Raw genomic sequence first — 14830 nt, forward strand, 5'->3', positions numbered from 1 at the left:
CAGAGGTTCTCGCAACTCTTATTACAGTCACTCTTTCTCTTCCTCTTTCCTATGACATTTGTTTTGGATTGCGTAGCAATTCTGTGATGCAGAAGTAAAAAAGCTGATGTGTTCCGTTAATCAAAACCGTCTGACTGGTCTTTTCGAATGAACAGATGAAAAAGAGCTTTTTCCTTTCTTGCATAGCACACTGGAATGTGTTGTAATGGTCTTAACTGGTTATACCATACTTTGATAACGATATATAACTGTAAGATAGCAGCTATCGGATCCTTTTTCGAAATCAGTAGTTTTTACACCTACTCTTTCTTGAGTTCGATTAGAGCAAGACAACCTCCAAGTCCTCTCTTCTTGAAACCTCGACATTTGATAGTGTATTTATGTTTTCTTGTTATGCCAACGAGGTTTGGGTAAAACTTTCTTACTGGCCTGACGTTTCGACAAACTCGTCTTTTTCAAAAGCCTGAAAATGGTTCGAGGTCTTTGATACCATGCATATCCCATCAAACTCCTCCTCTCTCCTCGCCAACCCTCGATATTGTTCCAAGTACACCACGCAAGACCTTAAAAGGAAAACAACTGACTAGTTTCACCGACTAGCGGGGTTGGTAATCCACCGCGTTCTTAAAGATTGTCACCAAGGCGAATGAAATCTACGCACTGTGTATCAGTATCCTTAAGTACTGGTGTCTGGATAACGTTAAGAAACTGCATGTGGGGCAATCTTAGAGCTCACAGAGCGTTACGAACGGCAAGAAGTCATTGGTAATTGATAAGGACTCATTTTAGAATTGTGAGTCAACTACTACCAAAAGTGTCTTCTCATCTATCAAGCAGTTCACAATTCCTCGAACGCCTTAAAAATGCCAAATTCGAACAAAATTGTGTCATGGAGTCATTTGACGTGACGTCTTTGTACACAAAGTTCAAAACAAACAGGCGTTACAAGCGTTATCTGAAATGCTAGATAGACACGGCCGTAGTATAGAAACCTTTGGTCTAAGCAAGCAACGCATAATGATCCTGATCAACGAATGCCTCCAGTGCAATATTTTTAAATGGTCAGGAAAATATTTCTCTCAAATAAGAGGACTTGCTATGGGCCAAAGGCTTGCTTCAGTTCTTGCCTTGTTATCGAGGGTTGGCGAGGAGAGAGGAGGAGTTTGATGGGATATGCATGGTATCGAAGAACCATTTTCAGGCCTTTGAAAAAGACGAGTTTGTCGAAACTTCCGGCCAATAAAAAAGTTTCACCTAAACCTCGTTGGCATAACAAGAAGACATAAATAGAGCAAGACTGTTTTGTCAAACTTAATCTCGAATTCAAGCATTAATAAATGGGTCCTTTCCCTAATCTCAAAAAAGTGAATTTCTACATTAACTACTGGCACGTAGCGGAAAGCATGTGGAGAAAATCGGGATCATGACGGCACGCTTTTGGGGCTCTTCAAGATGCAAAAGTGGAAATCACCTTGACTCCCGTTGATCTTAAAACTGGTCGAGTGGGCGTCAGTAATTCTTCCATTTGTCCCGATCGCGTGCCAGAGTTGCCCAGTGGTTCCTACTTTCGCGTGGAACACTAAGAGCATCACAATTTTCTTTGAAGGACTTCGTGACGAAATCTGACCGTCGGGTCGGTGGTCTTCCTGTAGTACGCTTAATATCGCGGGGAACCCAGTCGCTCACGATTCTGGTCCAACGGTTGTCGTTAAAGCGCATCACGTGTCCAGCCCACCTTATTTTACTTTCCTTGGCAAACGCGGCGGCGTCTCTAATCTTCGATCGTTGACGTAGGAGAGAACTTTGAATCCCGTCCCTCACTTGCGTGAAACGGCATACTCCTCGCATCACTCTCTCAATTGCGCATTCTATGACGCTCACCGCGTTTTCTTCCTGTTTGCGAAATGCCCAGGTTTCCGAAGCATAGGTCAAAGCAGAAAGTGTGGTGGTGTTGAAGAGGTGAGCACGGAGCCGGGTGTTCCTGGTCTTCTTCACTACATCCTCGATGCTCTTATACGCTCCCCAAGCCGCTCGTCTCCTCCTGTCCAGCTCGGAGTCGGATCGTTCATCATGTTCAATTCTCGACCCAGATAAACGTAGCTGGTGCATTCGGATATGTTCGTTCCGTTAAGCGTGAATGGAGCATCCGAAACCCATCCGTTTCGCATGAACATCGTCTTTTGCAGATTCAGCTGAAGACCGATGCATCCACATGTTTGGTCGAATTCGCTCAGCACTCGTTCCGCTTGGCTGATGCTAGGTGTTATCAGTACGATGTCATCAGCAAAGCGCAAATGATGTAGCTGCCGACCATGTATGTGGGTCGATTCGGGTCATAAGTTGTTGGAAAGAATATATATTCTTATATATATTCTTTGTCGATATTCTTTGCCATACTCGTGTTGACGAGGACGCTAACTCCACCAACACCTCTACTGTCGCATGTTCCTGAGAAGTTTTCTCCAGCTTCATATACGGCGTTGAGAGAGTAACGTCGTCTCGTCTCGCTCAGTCCGATGACGTCGTACTTGGTCTTCTTCGTTTGCATCATCAGATCTTCGATGGCCGCTTCCGATGCAAGCGTACGTGCGTTATAAGTACAGATCGTCACCCTAGTCCTTTTCCGTTTCGGTAGCCTATATGACTCCTGCAACCCCGCCCTTCCTGGCGTTACCGTAGCAGGCTTTTCTCCGGAATCAGGAGACTTTCCTATTACTTCGACATGCGTAAAAATTTTAAACCCGTGGGCAGGTTGCAAGCCTCTAGTCCCATGAGTTTTTGGGAGAACGTTGCTTTCTCCCGGAGTGGACATGTGGAGCTTATTTGTTGGAGGCGACTCCAAACCGCCTCCCTTGCCTCCCTTTCACCTCCCAGTCACGTGATTGCAGACGCGCTACGTAGCCTCGTGACTAGCCGGTTGTGATCCCTTTAGTGAGGGAGATCCGTGGATCTTCTTGAATAGTTGTAAGATTACAGGATCAAACAGATGCGGTTGCTGGTCACACACAAAAGGGAGTAGAGTTTTTGGAAAGGATTGGGGCATTTGCGAAGGAAAGAGCACTGATAGAGGAAGAGTATGCTGCAAAATTGAGGTACGATTTCAGTTATAATCACTGTCGGCACATTATCTCGTCGGAGGCGGGTACTGACCCGCTCCTACTTATCGTTGGGAAGGTAATCGACGGAGCGATTAATTCTTCTATTTTTAATTTTTTTTTGTAGTTTTCATTCGCCCTTCGTGTAATTGTGCATTATTAGGATTATTTCGTAATCATAGTCGTAGCAAAGTCCTCTTTCGTTACCATCGCCCTACCGGTTATTTTCCCATCCAACGGTGGATAAGAGCGGATGGCGTAACGCGCCAAGACGGCGTGACCTGTTTGATGACTACTATACACATTTATAGGAATATTGTTTTCGGATTATTTCATGCTAATAATGGATTATAGGACTCTAGCGAAAAAATCACTTGGTAGAAAAAAAGAAGATGAAGAAGCAGCGAAAAATTTTACATACGTCAAATCATTTGTTAATCTGCTTCGAGAATTGGAATTACTTGCTGGACAACATGAGGTGTGCATCTTCTTCTAATATACCTACTTTGTAAGCTTCGTATTTTTTCTTTCTGCCATTAATTTTCTTGTAGAGCGACTTTTTTTTTCAAAAAATATTTGATTTGCAATTATCAAGGTGGTTGCTGAAAGGATTCGCAAAGAAGTAGTTCCGTTTGTTGCAACCAGGGCTGGGGTACATCGTGCTCAAAGGAAACAGTGTCTCTCAGATCTCCAGGCAATTCATGCAAACCTGGCTGGCGCCATGGAACACTTATGTAAAGCACAGAAGCACTACGGGTTCGTTTCAGGTTTTTGCGTGTTTCCTCTAATCAACGCTTAGCTTATGTAGTTGTCTTAGAAAGTCGTTCAAAGAAGCTGAGGCTGCATTTCTGAAGTACGCTAAAGCTGACAAGAACATGGAGATTTCTCGTTTGGATCTGGATAAAGCGAAGAACAATGCTCAGGTTCTTCCATTCTTTCATGGACATATGATGTATAATATATATATATATATATATATATATCACTTTTATGAATTTCTTTTTTGCAGAGATGTTTCTACTACAGATATTTCAGATGCGGAGCCAAATAAGTGAGGAAGCCAAGCAGGCTTACGCTCATGCTCTACAAGGTGCAAATAATGCTCAAAATGCTCACTATTCACAGCTCCTTCCTGACGCGTTAGCTCGAATGAAGGTTAGCTTTTGCTACATTAGATTTCCATAGTAAAAAAAAAAACGATAATTTTATTATACTCTTCTTCCTAGTCTTTAGAGTATCCGAAGAGACTTGTTTGTTAAAGATATGATTCAACACTTGTAGTGGCTCTAGTAAAAACCTACTCTTATGTTAATTGCAAGTGTTTTTTTTTCCTTTGTGCAACGTACATCCTTTTTCTACTGACAAAGAAATTGACAGAGCAAGTAAGGAAGGCAGGGATTCGGCTTCGTGCATTTTCTTTAAACCATTCCGAATGTGCATTCAAACTAAAGAGCTGGTTGCATTCGGAATTTTTTGGTACATTTTTGAAACATTTGAAAATATGCGGTCTATCTCCATCTAGTCGTCGTGTTGGGTTTCCATTTGGTCGTTTTTAGAAATACATTTCTATGCTTGCTGCTCCCTCAACATCGCAGGATGCAACAATGAAGCAATAAAATATTACTGCAATGCTGTTCAAGAAACAAATAAAGTAAATGCAACATGCCTCATCCCTCTATGATAAGTTGAGGTTAAGGAGTAGACAAACTGCCACGGAAAAGAAGTTCTCATGTTTTTCCTTCGTTCCTTTTCCTTAAATCTTCTCAAGAATTCCTTGTTTTTCTTTGTATGGAAAACATACCTCATGCGAATGTTTGTCCACCATGTCCATAATCAGACGAGAACTTCTTTAAGTGAAATCCATTAAAGTGTGTGTATAAAGTGTCTGGAGTTAATCAATCCACCTGGGATGCGCCACCACGTTCACTTCAATTCAAAATCGTTTGAAATTTACGAACGTGAAACTGGTCTATACAATGACTTGCGGGGACTACCCGATGTGTTAAGTCAGTGTTTTTATTCTCCCAGACAAGTCTGGTACCAATTTATCGACCCCGAATTGATGAAAGGTTTGGTGAGCGTTAGTGCGGATTTGAACCTCCGGTCGACCGTGCAGACATCGGAACCTCTAACCGACTGCGCTGCCCACCCGAAAACCATTATGTCTATGAAAATGTGGAAGAAAAAATGACACATGATCTTTTCCATTTATGCCGAAAACCCAAACATCCGTGTAATGATGAAAGGTTAAGTATCGGATTGTCGGTAAAGTTAGGAGCATTCTTGCATGAAGCTATATATGACATTTCAGCAAGTATTGTAGTTGTATTTGCATTTGTTGTAAACATCTGTTGTTGTTTTTGTATTTGCAACTATGTTATTGTTATTTCATTTGATTTTTGACAGTTCTAACTTTATTCTTTAAAAGTGATTTGGTTGAGTTTTGCACATCTTACGGCAACTTGAAGATGGAAGACAAAAGTATGATTTTTTTATATTTTACCGTTTTATTTCTGTGAAGAGAAGAACGTGCGTCAAGTATGGGAAAATTTACGCAAAGTTTATGGCGACAATGCTCTACCAGAACATTAGTACCAAAAGTGGTTCACGAAATTGTTAAGTTGTTTGTTTTGTTGTTGTTAAAATGCTTCGTTAAATGGCTGAACTAAGGTTGACCGAAATGGTTCGACCGAAATGATCTCGGTGATTATCACCAGAAGACTTCAACGTCTTCAGGATTTACAAGGATGTGCAGCTGTCAAACTCAGCAATTTCGCTTATGTTGAGGTCAGTTAGCAAAATCGAGAAAAACTGGATCAAGAAAAGTTGTTTTTAGGTTGTCGGAAAAGTCGACGTATTTTTCCCATGTTTTTCAAAGATCATTTATCCATAATAGGAACTCTAATCTAATATAAAGAAGAATCTACGATATATTGCCCGTTTTGTTTGATGGCCTTTTGCCATTTTTGAGTGAGTTTGAAGACTGCCTATTGATAGAACTGTCTTTATCGGCGAGAAACTGAGTAAAGTGCTGGTTTACAACCTCATTTGAGTTGAGTATTGTATAGCCCAAAGAGATTTGAATTGAGCGAGGCAAGTGGGAATCTGATAACGCAAGATCAGGCGATCATGAGGGGCATGGCAACACATCCCAGAAAAGCTTGGATAGTTCTTGAGTTTGAGTTGTGTTCCATCACGAGAACGCGAGACCAGTCATAAGTTTGCTTTTTTTCTTTTTTTTTTTCTCGTCATTCTCGGCCGATATCGTGCCATCAGATTTCCACTTGGTACGCTCTCTTCAAGGCTTCTTGCTTTATATAACATTCAATTCAGACGAGGCTGTAAATTAGCACCTTACTCAGTTTTCCGCCGAAAAAGTCAGATCATTCTATGTACGAGAAGTCTTGTAGCTCGCTCAAAGATGACATAAGGTCAAAGAACAAAGCAAACAATTTATCATTGATTAACCTTTGTTCTTTATATCAATAAATGACTGAAAAAACATAAGAAAAGTACGCCTTTTCCCCCACAACCTAATATTTGCGTTGGTCAATCCGTTTAGGACAGCGTGTAGGACTACAACTTAGAATTGTAGAGGTTAAAAAACACGCAGTCTATGAGATAATTTGCGAGATCGAGCCAGCGTTTCAGCTCGGTGTTCTTCTCTTCCCGAACCAGTGTGGAACATGTAATAAGCTGAACAGAAAGTCTTGCACCAAAATTTCAGAAAAGAAAGTGTGGTTTCTAGAAGAAGAGTTACGGGACCTACTCTTCCGGTCTAAGGATGTAAGCGATCTTGCGCTATCAGTTGACAATAAAATTATTTTGCTTGACGAGCGACACCTACGAGCTACAAAATTCTACAATTGGTGACAGTCGAGATACGCGAGTGCGATCTTAGTTCATAAGGATTTTAACTCTGCCTCTTTCCTGGATAATTGTGCACGGCAAGTATTTTTCTCAGTAATACAAGGCGAACTCTTTTTGACTAGTTTCAATAATTTCCTCTGATACTATGGCATCTCCTCAAAGACTTTAGGTTGTAGGAGTTGGGTTTCTGCCCCAATTTCCTTGTAATTGTGGATAGCTAGCGTCACTCAAAGACGACGATAACAGTTGTGGGATTTTCAATTCACATTTTCAATACACATGATTAGGAAAAGAAAAGCCAATCATGCACAGTTACACAAAGAAGTGGGAGAGAAGTTCAATCCCTACAGAGCAAAAGCTTAGAGAGAAGAAGGCAGAACAAAAACAGAACAAACTATTGAAAAAGTACTTTGCTAAACTACATAATCCTATTCACTCGCTATGAGAGGGTACAAAACTATGAGAAACGGGGACAAGAGCTCCGAGGAGCTTGTCAAGGTCTGTGAAGAAGAGCCAAAGCACGCTTTCACCCAACGTCAGTCAGATGCAGCAGTATACCATATAAAATCTACTATATAATAACGGGCTTATTCTGTCACGTGTGTGTGTGTGTGTGTGTGTGTGTCAGTCACGAAATTCAAAATGAGGGGTGCGACGGGTCCACCGGCGTCGAGTTAATGCCTCGAAGCTAGGAAGCTATAAAATGAGGTGTGAAGGGGTCCACCGGCGTCGGATACCTATAGAAGGGGGTGCGACGGGTCCATCGGCGCCAGATAGCCTTAGAAGGGGGTGCGACGGGTCCACGGCGTCGGATACCTATAGAAGGGGGTGCGACGGGTCCATCGGCGCCAGATAGCCTTAGAAGGGGGTGCGACGGGTCCATCGGCGCCGGATACCTTAGAAGGGGGGCGACGGGTCCATCGGCGCCAGATAGCCTTAGAAGGGGTGCGACGGGTCCAGGCGTCGGATACCTATAGAAGGGGTGCGACGGGTCCATCGGCGCCAGATAGCCTTAGAAGGGGGTGCGACGGGTCCATCGGCGTCGGATACCTATAGAAGGGGGTGCGACGGGTCCATCGGCGCCAGATAGCCTTAGAAGGGGGTGCGACGGGTCCATCGGCGCCAGATAGCCTTAGAAGGGGGTGCGACGGGTCCAAGACGTCGGATACCTATAGAAGGGGGTGCGACGGGTCCAAGACGTCGGATACCTATAGAAGGGGGTGCGACGGGTCCAAGACGTCGGATACCTATAGAAGGGGGTGCGACGGGTCCATCGGCGCCAGATAGCCTTAGAAGGGGGTGCGACGGGTCCATCGGCGCCAGATAGCCTTAGAAGGGGGTGCGACGGGTCCCACGACGTCGGATACCTATAGGAGGTGCGACGGGTCCCACGACGTCGGATACCTATAGGAGGTGCGACGGGTCCACAGCGTCGGATTGCTATAGAAGGGGGTGCGACGGGTCCACCAGCACCAAATACCTATAGAAGGGGGTGTGACGGGTCCAATGGCGTCGAGTTGGTGTGCCGGCTTCGTAAAGCTAGGGACGTTGTAAAAGTTTTATAGTTGTAACCACTTTCGGCGTTGCGCTCCACCTACTCGGCTCCGCTGTTCCTCAGAAACTGGATATACACGTTCAAACAGCTGCTTAAATAGTAGCACGCTGTTTATGTGATCTGACGTGGAACGCTATCTTTATCAGTACGATGATGTTGTCCACGTCATTTCATGTTAAACATTATTCTGCCGTAACTGTTAGGGAGAAACAACAGGAAAACCCATTCTTCGAATACCACTTTCAAATCGTGTCTACACTGTGTAGGGAACGAAAACGAATGAGTGTTTTGAGCTAAAAGTTTGCGCAATTTGACGTGGAACTTTATCTTTATCAGTGAGATGACGTCTTCCACGTCATTTTATGCCAAAACTTCATTCTTTGGTAGCTGTTTGCAGAGAGCAGGAGGTATGTATGTATGTATGTATGTATGTATGTATGTATGTATGTATGTATGTATGTATGTATGTATGTATGTATGTATGTATGTATGTATGTATGTATGTATGTATGTATGTATGTATGTATGTATGTATGTATGTATGTATGTATGTATGATGTATGTATGTATGTATGTATGTATGTATGTATGTATGTATGTATGTATGTATGTATGTATGTATGTATGTATGTATGTATGTATGTATGTATGTATGTATGTATGTATGTATGTATGTATGTATGTATGTATGTATGTATGTATGTATGTATGTATGTATGTATGTATGTATGTATGTATGTATGTATGTATGTATGTATGTATGTATGTATGTATGTATGTATGTATGTATGTATGTATGTATGTATGTATGTATGTATGTATGTATGTATGTATGTATGTATGTATGTATGTATGTATGTATGTATGTATGTATGTATGTATGTATGTATGTATGTATGTATGTATGTATGTATGTATGTATGTATGTATGTATGTATGTATGTATGTATGTATGTATGTATGTATGTATGTATGTATGTATGTATGTATGTATGTATGTATGTATGTATGTATGTATGTATGTATGTATGTATGTATGTATGTATGTATGTATGTATGTATGTATGTATGTATGTATGTATGTATGTATGTATGTATGTATGTATGTATGTATGTATGTATGTATGTATGTATGTATGTATGTATGTATGTATGTATGTATGTATGTGTGTATGTATGTATGTATGTATGTATGTATGTATGTATGTATGTATGTATGTATGTATGTATGTATGACATATATATACATACATATACGTACATACGTACCTGTGATAACCGTATTGTTCGAGCACCTTAGATGGCACCATTTTCATGGACTATAATTTTTAGGGGGTTAAAATCAACTTGCTGTGAAGAATGCTTTGCTCTTATTTTAAAACGTAGGTGCGTGCTGAGAGCGCAATAGATTTTAAAAAGGTTTTGACTCTTTTCATTTCCTACTACTAGCAAGTATGTTTGACTTTTTTCATTACTCCCAATAAACTTCTGTTTCGGGCTGTGCTATTTACCTCATCAAATCTCACTTTGTCGAATCCAGGAAACCTATTTGCAAGCTTTCATGGATCAAACAGCGCAAAACCGACGACCAGGACGACCTCGAATTTATATTAATGACGCTGAACGCCAAAGGAGTCACCGCCTTAGAGAGACTTCACAGCAGCGCAGTATCCGTTGGCAAGCAAACGCAGAGCAACAACGACGGAGGCGACAGAACGAAAACGAGGAGCAACGTTTGGTCAGACGCTCAGCTAATGCAGCGCTTCAGGAAAATAGACGCCAAAGCGAAGACGTTGAAGAGCGTTTTGCTCGGCAGATGGCAAATGCAGACCGCCAGCAAAGAAGACGCCAAAGTGAGAACGATGGCCAGCGGTCTGCAAGACTACTGGAGAACTCACAACGCCAGCAAAGGAGACGCCAAAGTGAGAACGATGAACAGCGGTTTGCAAGACTACTGGAGGACTCACAACGCCACCAGAGGCTACGACAAAATGAGAACGATGAGCAGCGATCTGCCAGACTGCTGTCAAATGCTCAACGTGAACAAAGGCGGCGCGAAAATGAGAGTTCTGAGCAACGTTCAGCAAGACGCCCTGCAAACGCTGAGCGCCAACGATTGCAACGACAGAATGAACCAGAAGAACAGCGCGCTGAACGCTTACGCAACGACTCCGAAAGACATATTCGCCGTAATGCCGCTCCTGAAATGACAGGTTTAGCACTGCGTTCTCGCATCACGGATGTGAACTACCTTGGAGCACTAGAAAATCGCTGTTCAAATTGTGGAGCTTTGCACTTCGCCTTTGAAGTGAAGCGACAGCATCCGTACATTTTTTCTGATTGCTGTGACCGAGGGCGATTCAACTTGAATCTGTTTGAGGAGTTTCCAGAGCAATTAAAACAGCTCTTTGTGCGAGATAGAGCGGCTCCCACAGAGATGACGCACCGTCAGCGCAACTTTTTTGAAAATATAAGAGCATTCAACTCTGCTCTCGCGATGGCTTCGATGGGGGCTCAAGTTGACACAATTTCTGGAAGGGGGCCATATTGTTACCGAATTCACGGGCAAATCTATCACCGACTGGGTGCGCTTCATCCTCACCAAGGGGAGCAACGTCAATTCGGTCAAATATATATTCTAGACACTGAAATGGCTGCCCAACAGCGCCTTGGGAATATGCGGAATTCGGACTGCGACCCTAACCTCATGCTGTTTTTGAGTGAATGGTTTGCGCGTAACAATGTCTACGCTCAATCGTTTAAAATGATGAGCGAAGTGGAGCAAATGGAAATAGCGGCAGCCCAGCGAGAAAATCGGCAAACCATACCAATTCGCATGGTATTCGATGACAGCAGAGAGCGGGGTTTTGCAAGAGGAGAGTACGCTATTCCTACTGCAAACGAAGTAGCAGTCGTATACGTGGGTGAAGAAAACGACGTTCCTGCAAGAAGGAGTCTTGCGGTCCATGTTCGACAGGCTGCAGGATCAAAGTTGATGAACATCAGTGACATAGATAAACGATGCGATCTTCTCACGTATCCACTGCTCCATTAAAAAAGAAAGAAGAAAATAACAAAACAACATGAAAACAGAACTCTTATTATTTACAGAAAATATCACTACCACTAATTTTTGAATTTCAATTTAAAAGTATATTTTGGTTAGTTGATGAAAGTGAGCGAAGCGAACACCACACAAAGTCTGAGAGTCCGGCGTAAGCCGGACGATCAGACTTGTATATATATATATATATATATATATATATATATATATATATACACAAACACACACAAACACACACACACACACACACACACACACACACACACACGCACAGCCACTTTGACAGTCTTCGAAAAATATCACTGTACAGTACAAATAGTTAATTTCTCTTTCCGAGCGATGCAAATTCCCACATACACTGAGATTTCCTCAATGTTATGTGGTTGAAACGACTGAGCATGCAGCTTGCTGTGCTGCTCCCTCGTCACAGACATGATCATATATCGCACCGCCAAGGCAATGTGCAATTAAACACGCATGATAACATGCAATATTTGCGTACCTTATCCACATAGTGGTTCTCGGCGTAACTTACGATGTTGCTCCATCTCCGCATGCTTGCGCCGTATATTGAAGTGCGACTGGTGAGAGTTTAGAATCAAAGTTGAATTGAGGCAACATTAGAGCGGGAGGACGGAACAACAGTAATGTTTAGCACTGATGTTACCAACGGTGCTGAGGAACGAGACAAGGCGAAGAAGAGGTGGAGCATTAGTACTGGTTGGCTGATCGGTGATCTTAGCTCTCCAGTGTGATCGACGATGGTCGGTTAGAGGTTAGAACTCTACTGTCAACAACTGACGGACAACCAACTGACTGTCTGTGGCGCAGTCGGTTAGAGGTCCGTTGTAGCACACTGTCGATGGTTCGACACCGCCCTAGCACAAACCAAGCCTTTCACCTCTCCGGGGTCGATAAATCGGTACCGACTTGTCTGGGAGGATAAAAGCATTGACTTGAATATTGGCTAGCCCCCATAATTCGTTGCTTAGGCCAACGCAGGTTCTAAAACCTCATTACGAATTGCAGTAAAACGCGTTGGCGAATCCCAAGTGGACTGATACGCCGGTGACTTTATCCTTTATTGTAAATTGTTTATTGCTTGTGCTTGGGCTCGCCTTTACAGTGGTAACACTGGCCACGCGGTTCCGAATTGTCTGAAAAGAAATAGTAAAGTTCTAACAATAACACTTTATTGCTAAGGTTATTACAAGACAGAATAACTGAATTCGATACCAAGCTGCACTCGATTTATGTAAGACGAATACTGGATATTGTATAGAAAATAGTATTATTGTCGACGAAGATTCTTGCCGCTAGCGAGAGTGGTATTTTTCTCCTCCTACAGTCCTCGCGAGATGCAATCTTATATACAGCACAAGAAGGCGTTGAGAAATGTCAAGCAGCGCAGAATGTCAGCATTTCCCTGCAATCAAGATGTTATATCTCTGGTGAAATGTCAACAAAACTACTGATGGGAAAGAAATCTAATCTTGACCATTTTGCATTGGAGTTATTGTCTTGTTGCTGTTAGCGGTACTTCGGGCGCCCTTTAGATCCCTCGTTGTACAAAACGGATCTCTTCCTCAATCACAAGGCGCGATGATGTCCCCCGTCGTTCGGTATTAGGAACTCGAGTATCTCCGTTCTACTACTTGGCAATACCACCATGGTTTATTACGTTTCTTGCAGGTTCCCGGGGGATCGCAATCGTCAAGGCAGTTTTGGCATAATCCTTTTCGCGAAATAAAGTCATATCTGTTTTTTTCCATTGACCATCTCAGGACAGGAGTCGGAGTAGTGTGTTCCGATTGATTGCAGAAATTACACTTGATATACGACTCAACACCTGTCGAAGATTCTCCAGTCTTCCTCTGTTTAAGGAAGTTTAGTTCATAGTGAAGATGGTCGATATCCCTCTCCAGTTCCTCTATACGGGTCGCTGAGTCTGGCTCGTACAGTTCTCTTCTTTTGGCATGGTCCGGATCGTCTCCAATTCCAGGTGGATCTTCGTGTTTCCGAACTGGAGGTAGCGCTATTGCTGGTTCATCATTGCTATCGTCTCCTTCATCCTTTACTTCTTCGACTATTTCCGCTGGATAGCTATCGTCTCTTTCATCCCTAACCTCTTCGACCAATTTCGCTAGGTAATTCTCATCCGGAAGCGTTTCCTCTTTTACTGGCTCGTCCTTTTTTTTATGGAATATTTGCGTTTCTTCTGTTTCATTGCCATCGGTAACTCCACTGACTCCGGATTCAAATTTAGTGACGACGGCATGATATCTTCAACGTTGTCTTCTATTCCTTCAATCTTGTTATTGAATTCCTGCCATAGTAGTTCCTTCTCCTTCGGGAACAGAGCTGTTGTGCTGTTCTCATCATTGACTATCTTTTCTGTTAGGCCAAGTTCTTGGGACATCTTGTTGATATTTTTATTTATTTCCAGTTCCAGTTTAGCGAGTTCCATTCCGATCTTGACTCTTTCTTTCTTGAACTTCATATTCTCGACAAAGTTTCTTCTTGTTGCTGATGCTACTTCATCGTACTTTACCAGAATCATGTATATTGCGTCGAAGAGAAGGAAGCGCTGGGTAAGGCGGAGGAATTTTTCTTTTGTCACATTTGCTGTTCTCAGAAACCAGTTCACTATAAGCAGTTGCTTTCCTCCCCACGTCAGGGAATAGTTGACTCCTAGAAATAACCTGGACATTCCTATACTCCATCCATAATGAGACCACTCTGCTTCTAATGCGTAAAAGAGCCTGATTTGCTGACATATTTCGTTGATGGTTTGAAGCATGTCTCTCTCTAGATCGTCTAATACGTCATCATCACGGAGTGTTGTCAGGAAAAGAAAGTCCTTCTTGTGATCTTCCGAGGTCGACATTGCTTATTGATCTGTAGATGAATTTCCGTATTGATTATGAATATGAAAAAAAGCTATTGTTGTCTATTCAACTACTATAATGATATTATATATATATATATATACATATATACATATATATATATATATATATATATATATATATATATATATATATATATATATATATATATGTGTACATGTATATACATATAGTACTATATTGTGCTTACAAGAGGTTAGTGCTGCTTGTTATGTTTTACCAGCAAAAGTCTTGAAAAGGGTAAACAAATGCCGTTGAACAACCATTTAAAAATTTTGAAGGGTATTGTAACGGAACTCTTTAGTATCCAGCAAGGTATGCGTAAGCCACACGTCCA

General features: G+C 42.3%; 3 protein-coding genes across 4 annotated transcripts; 1 reads left to right on the top strand and 2 right to left on the bottom strand.

The window, feature by feature from the left end:
- Positions 1 to 1509: 1509 nt before the first annotated feature.
- On the bottom strand, positions 1510 to 2109 carry RB195_022075 (uncharacterized protein; the record flags this gene model as incomplete). The annotated part of the gene is made up of 1 exon (XM_064209079.1): positions 1510 to 2109. The coding sequence occupies one exon, from the start codon at positions 2107 to 2109 to the stop codon at positions 1510 to 1512; it is 600 nt and encodes a 199-aa protein (XP_064064960.1).
- A 407-nt stretch (positions 2110 to 2516) lies between these two features.
- Positions 2517 to 11575, top strand: RB195_022076 (uncharacterized protein; the record flags this gene model as incomplete). The annotated part of the gene is made up of 8 exons (XM_064209080.1): positions 2517 to 2582; positions 2977 to 3092; positions 3450 to 3573; positions 3691 to 3851; positions 3913 to 4018; positions 4131 to 4250; positions 5766 to 5882; positions 10061 to 11575. 8 exons carry the CDS (start codon positions 2517 to 2519, stop codon positions 11573 to 11575), a joined length of 2325 nt encoding a protein of 774 aa, XP_064064961.1.
- A 1634-nt stretch (positions 11576 to 13209) lies between these two features.
- Positions 13210 to 14471, bottom strand: RB195_022077 (uncharacterized protein; the record flags this gene model as incomplete). Of its 2 annotated transcripts, none has more annotated exons than XM_064209081.1 (2): positions 13210 to 13705; positions 13834 to 14471. In XM_064209081.1, 2 exons carry the CDS (start codon positions 14469 to 14471, stop codon positions 13210 to 13212), a joined length of 1134 nt encoding a protein of 377 aa, XP_064064962.1. The 2 variants fall into 2 exon arrangements, with proteins under 2 accessions (XP_064064962.1, XP_064064963.1); XM_064209082.1 differs by having other exon boundaries at positions 13765 to 14471.
- Between the last annotated feature and the right edge of the window lie 359 nt (positions 14472 to 14830).

This window comes from Necator americanus, chromosome X, assembly GCF_031761385.1.
Source record: "Necator americanus strain Aroian chromosome X, whole genome shotgun sequence".
Lineage (NCBI taxonomy): Eukaryota > Metazoa > Nematoda > Chromadorea > Rhabditida > Ancylostomatidae > Necator > Necator americanus.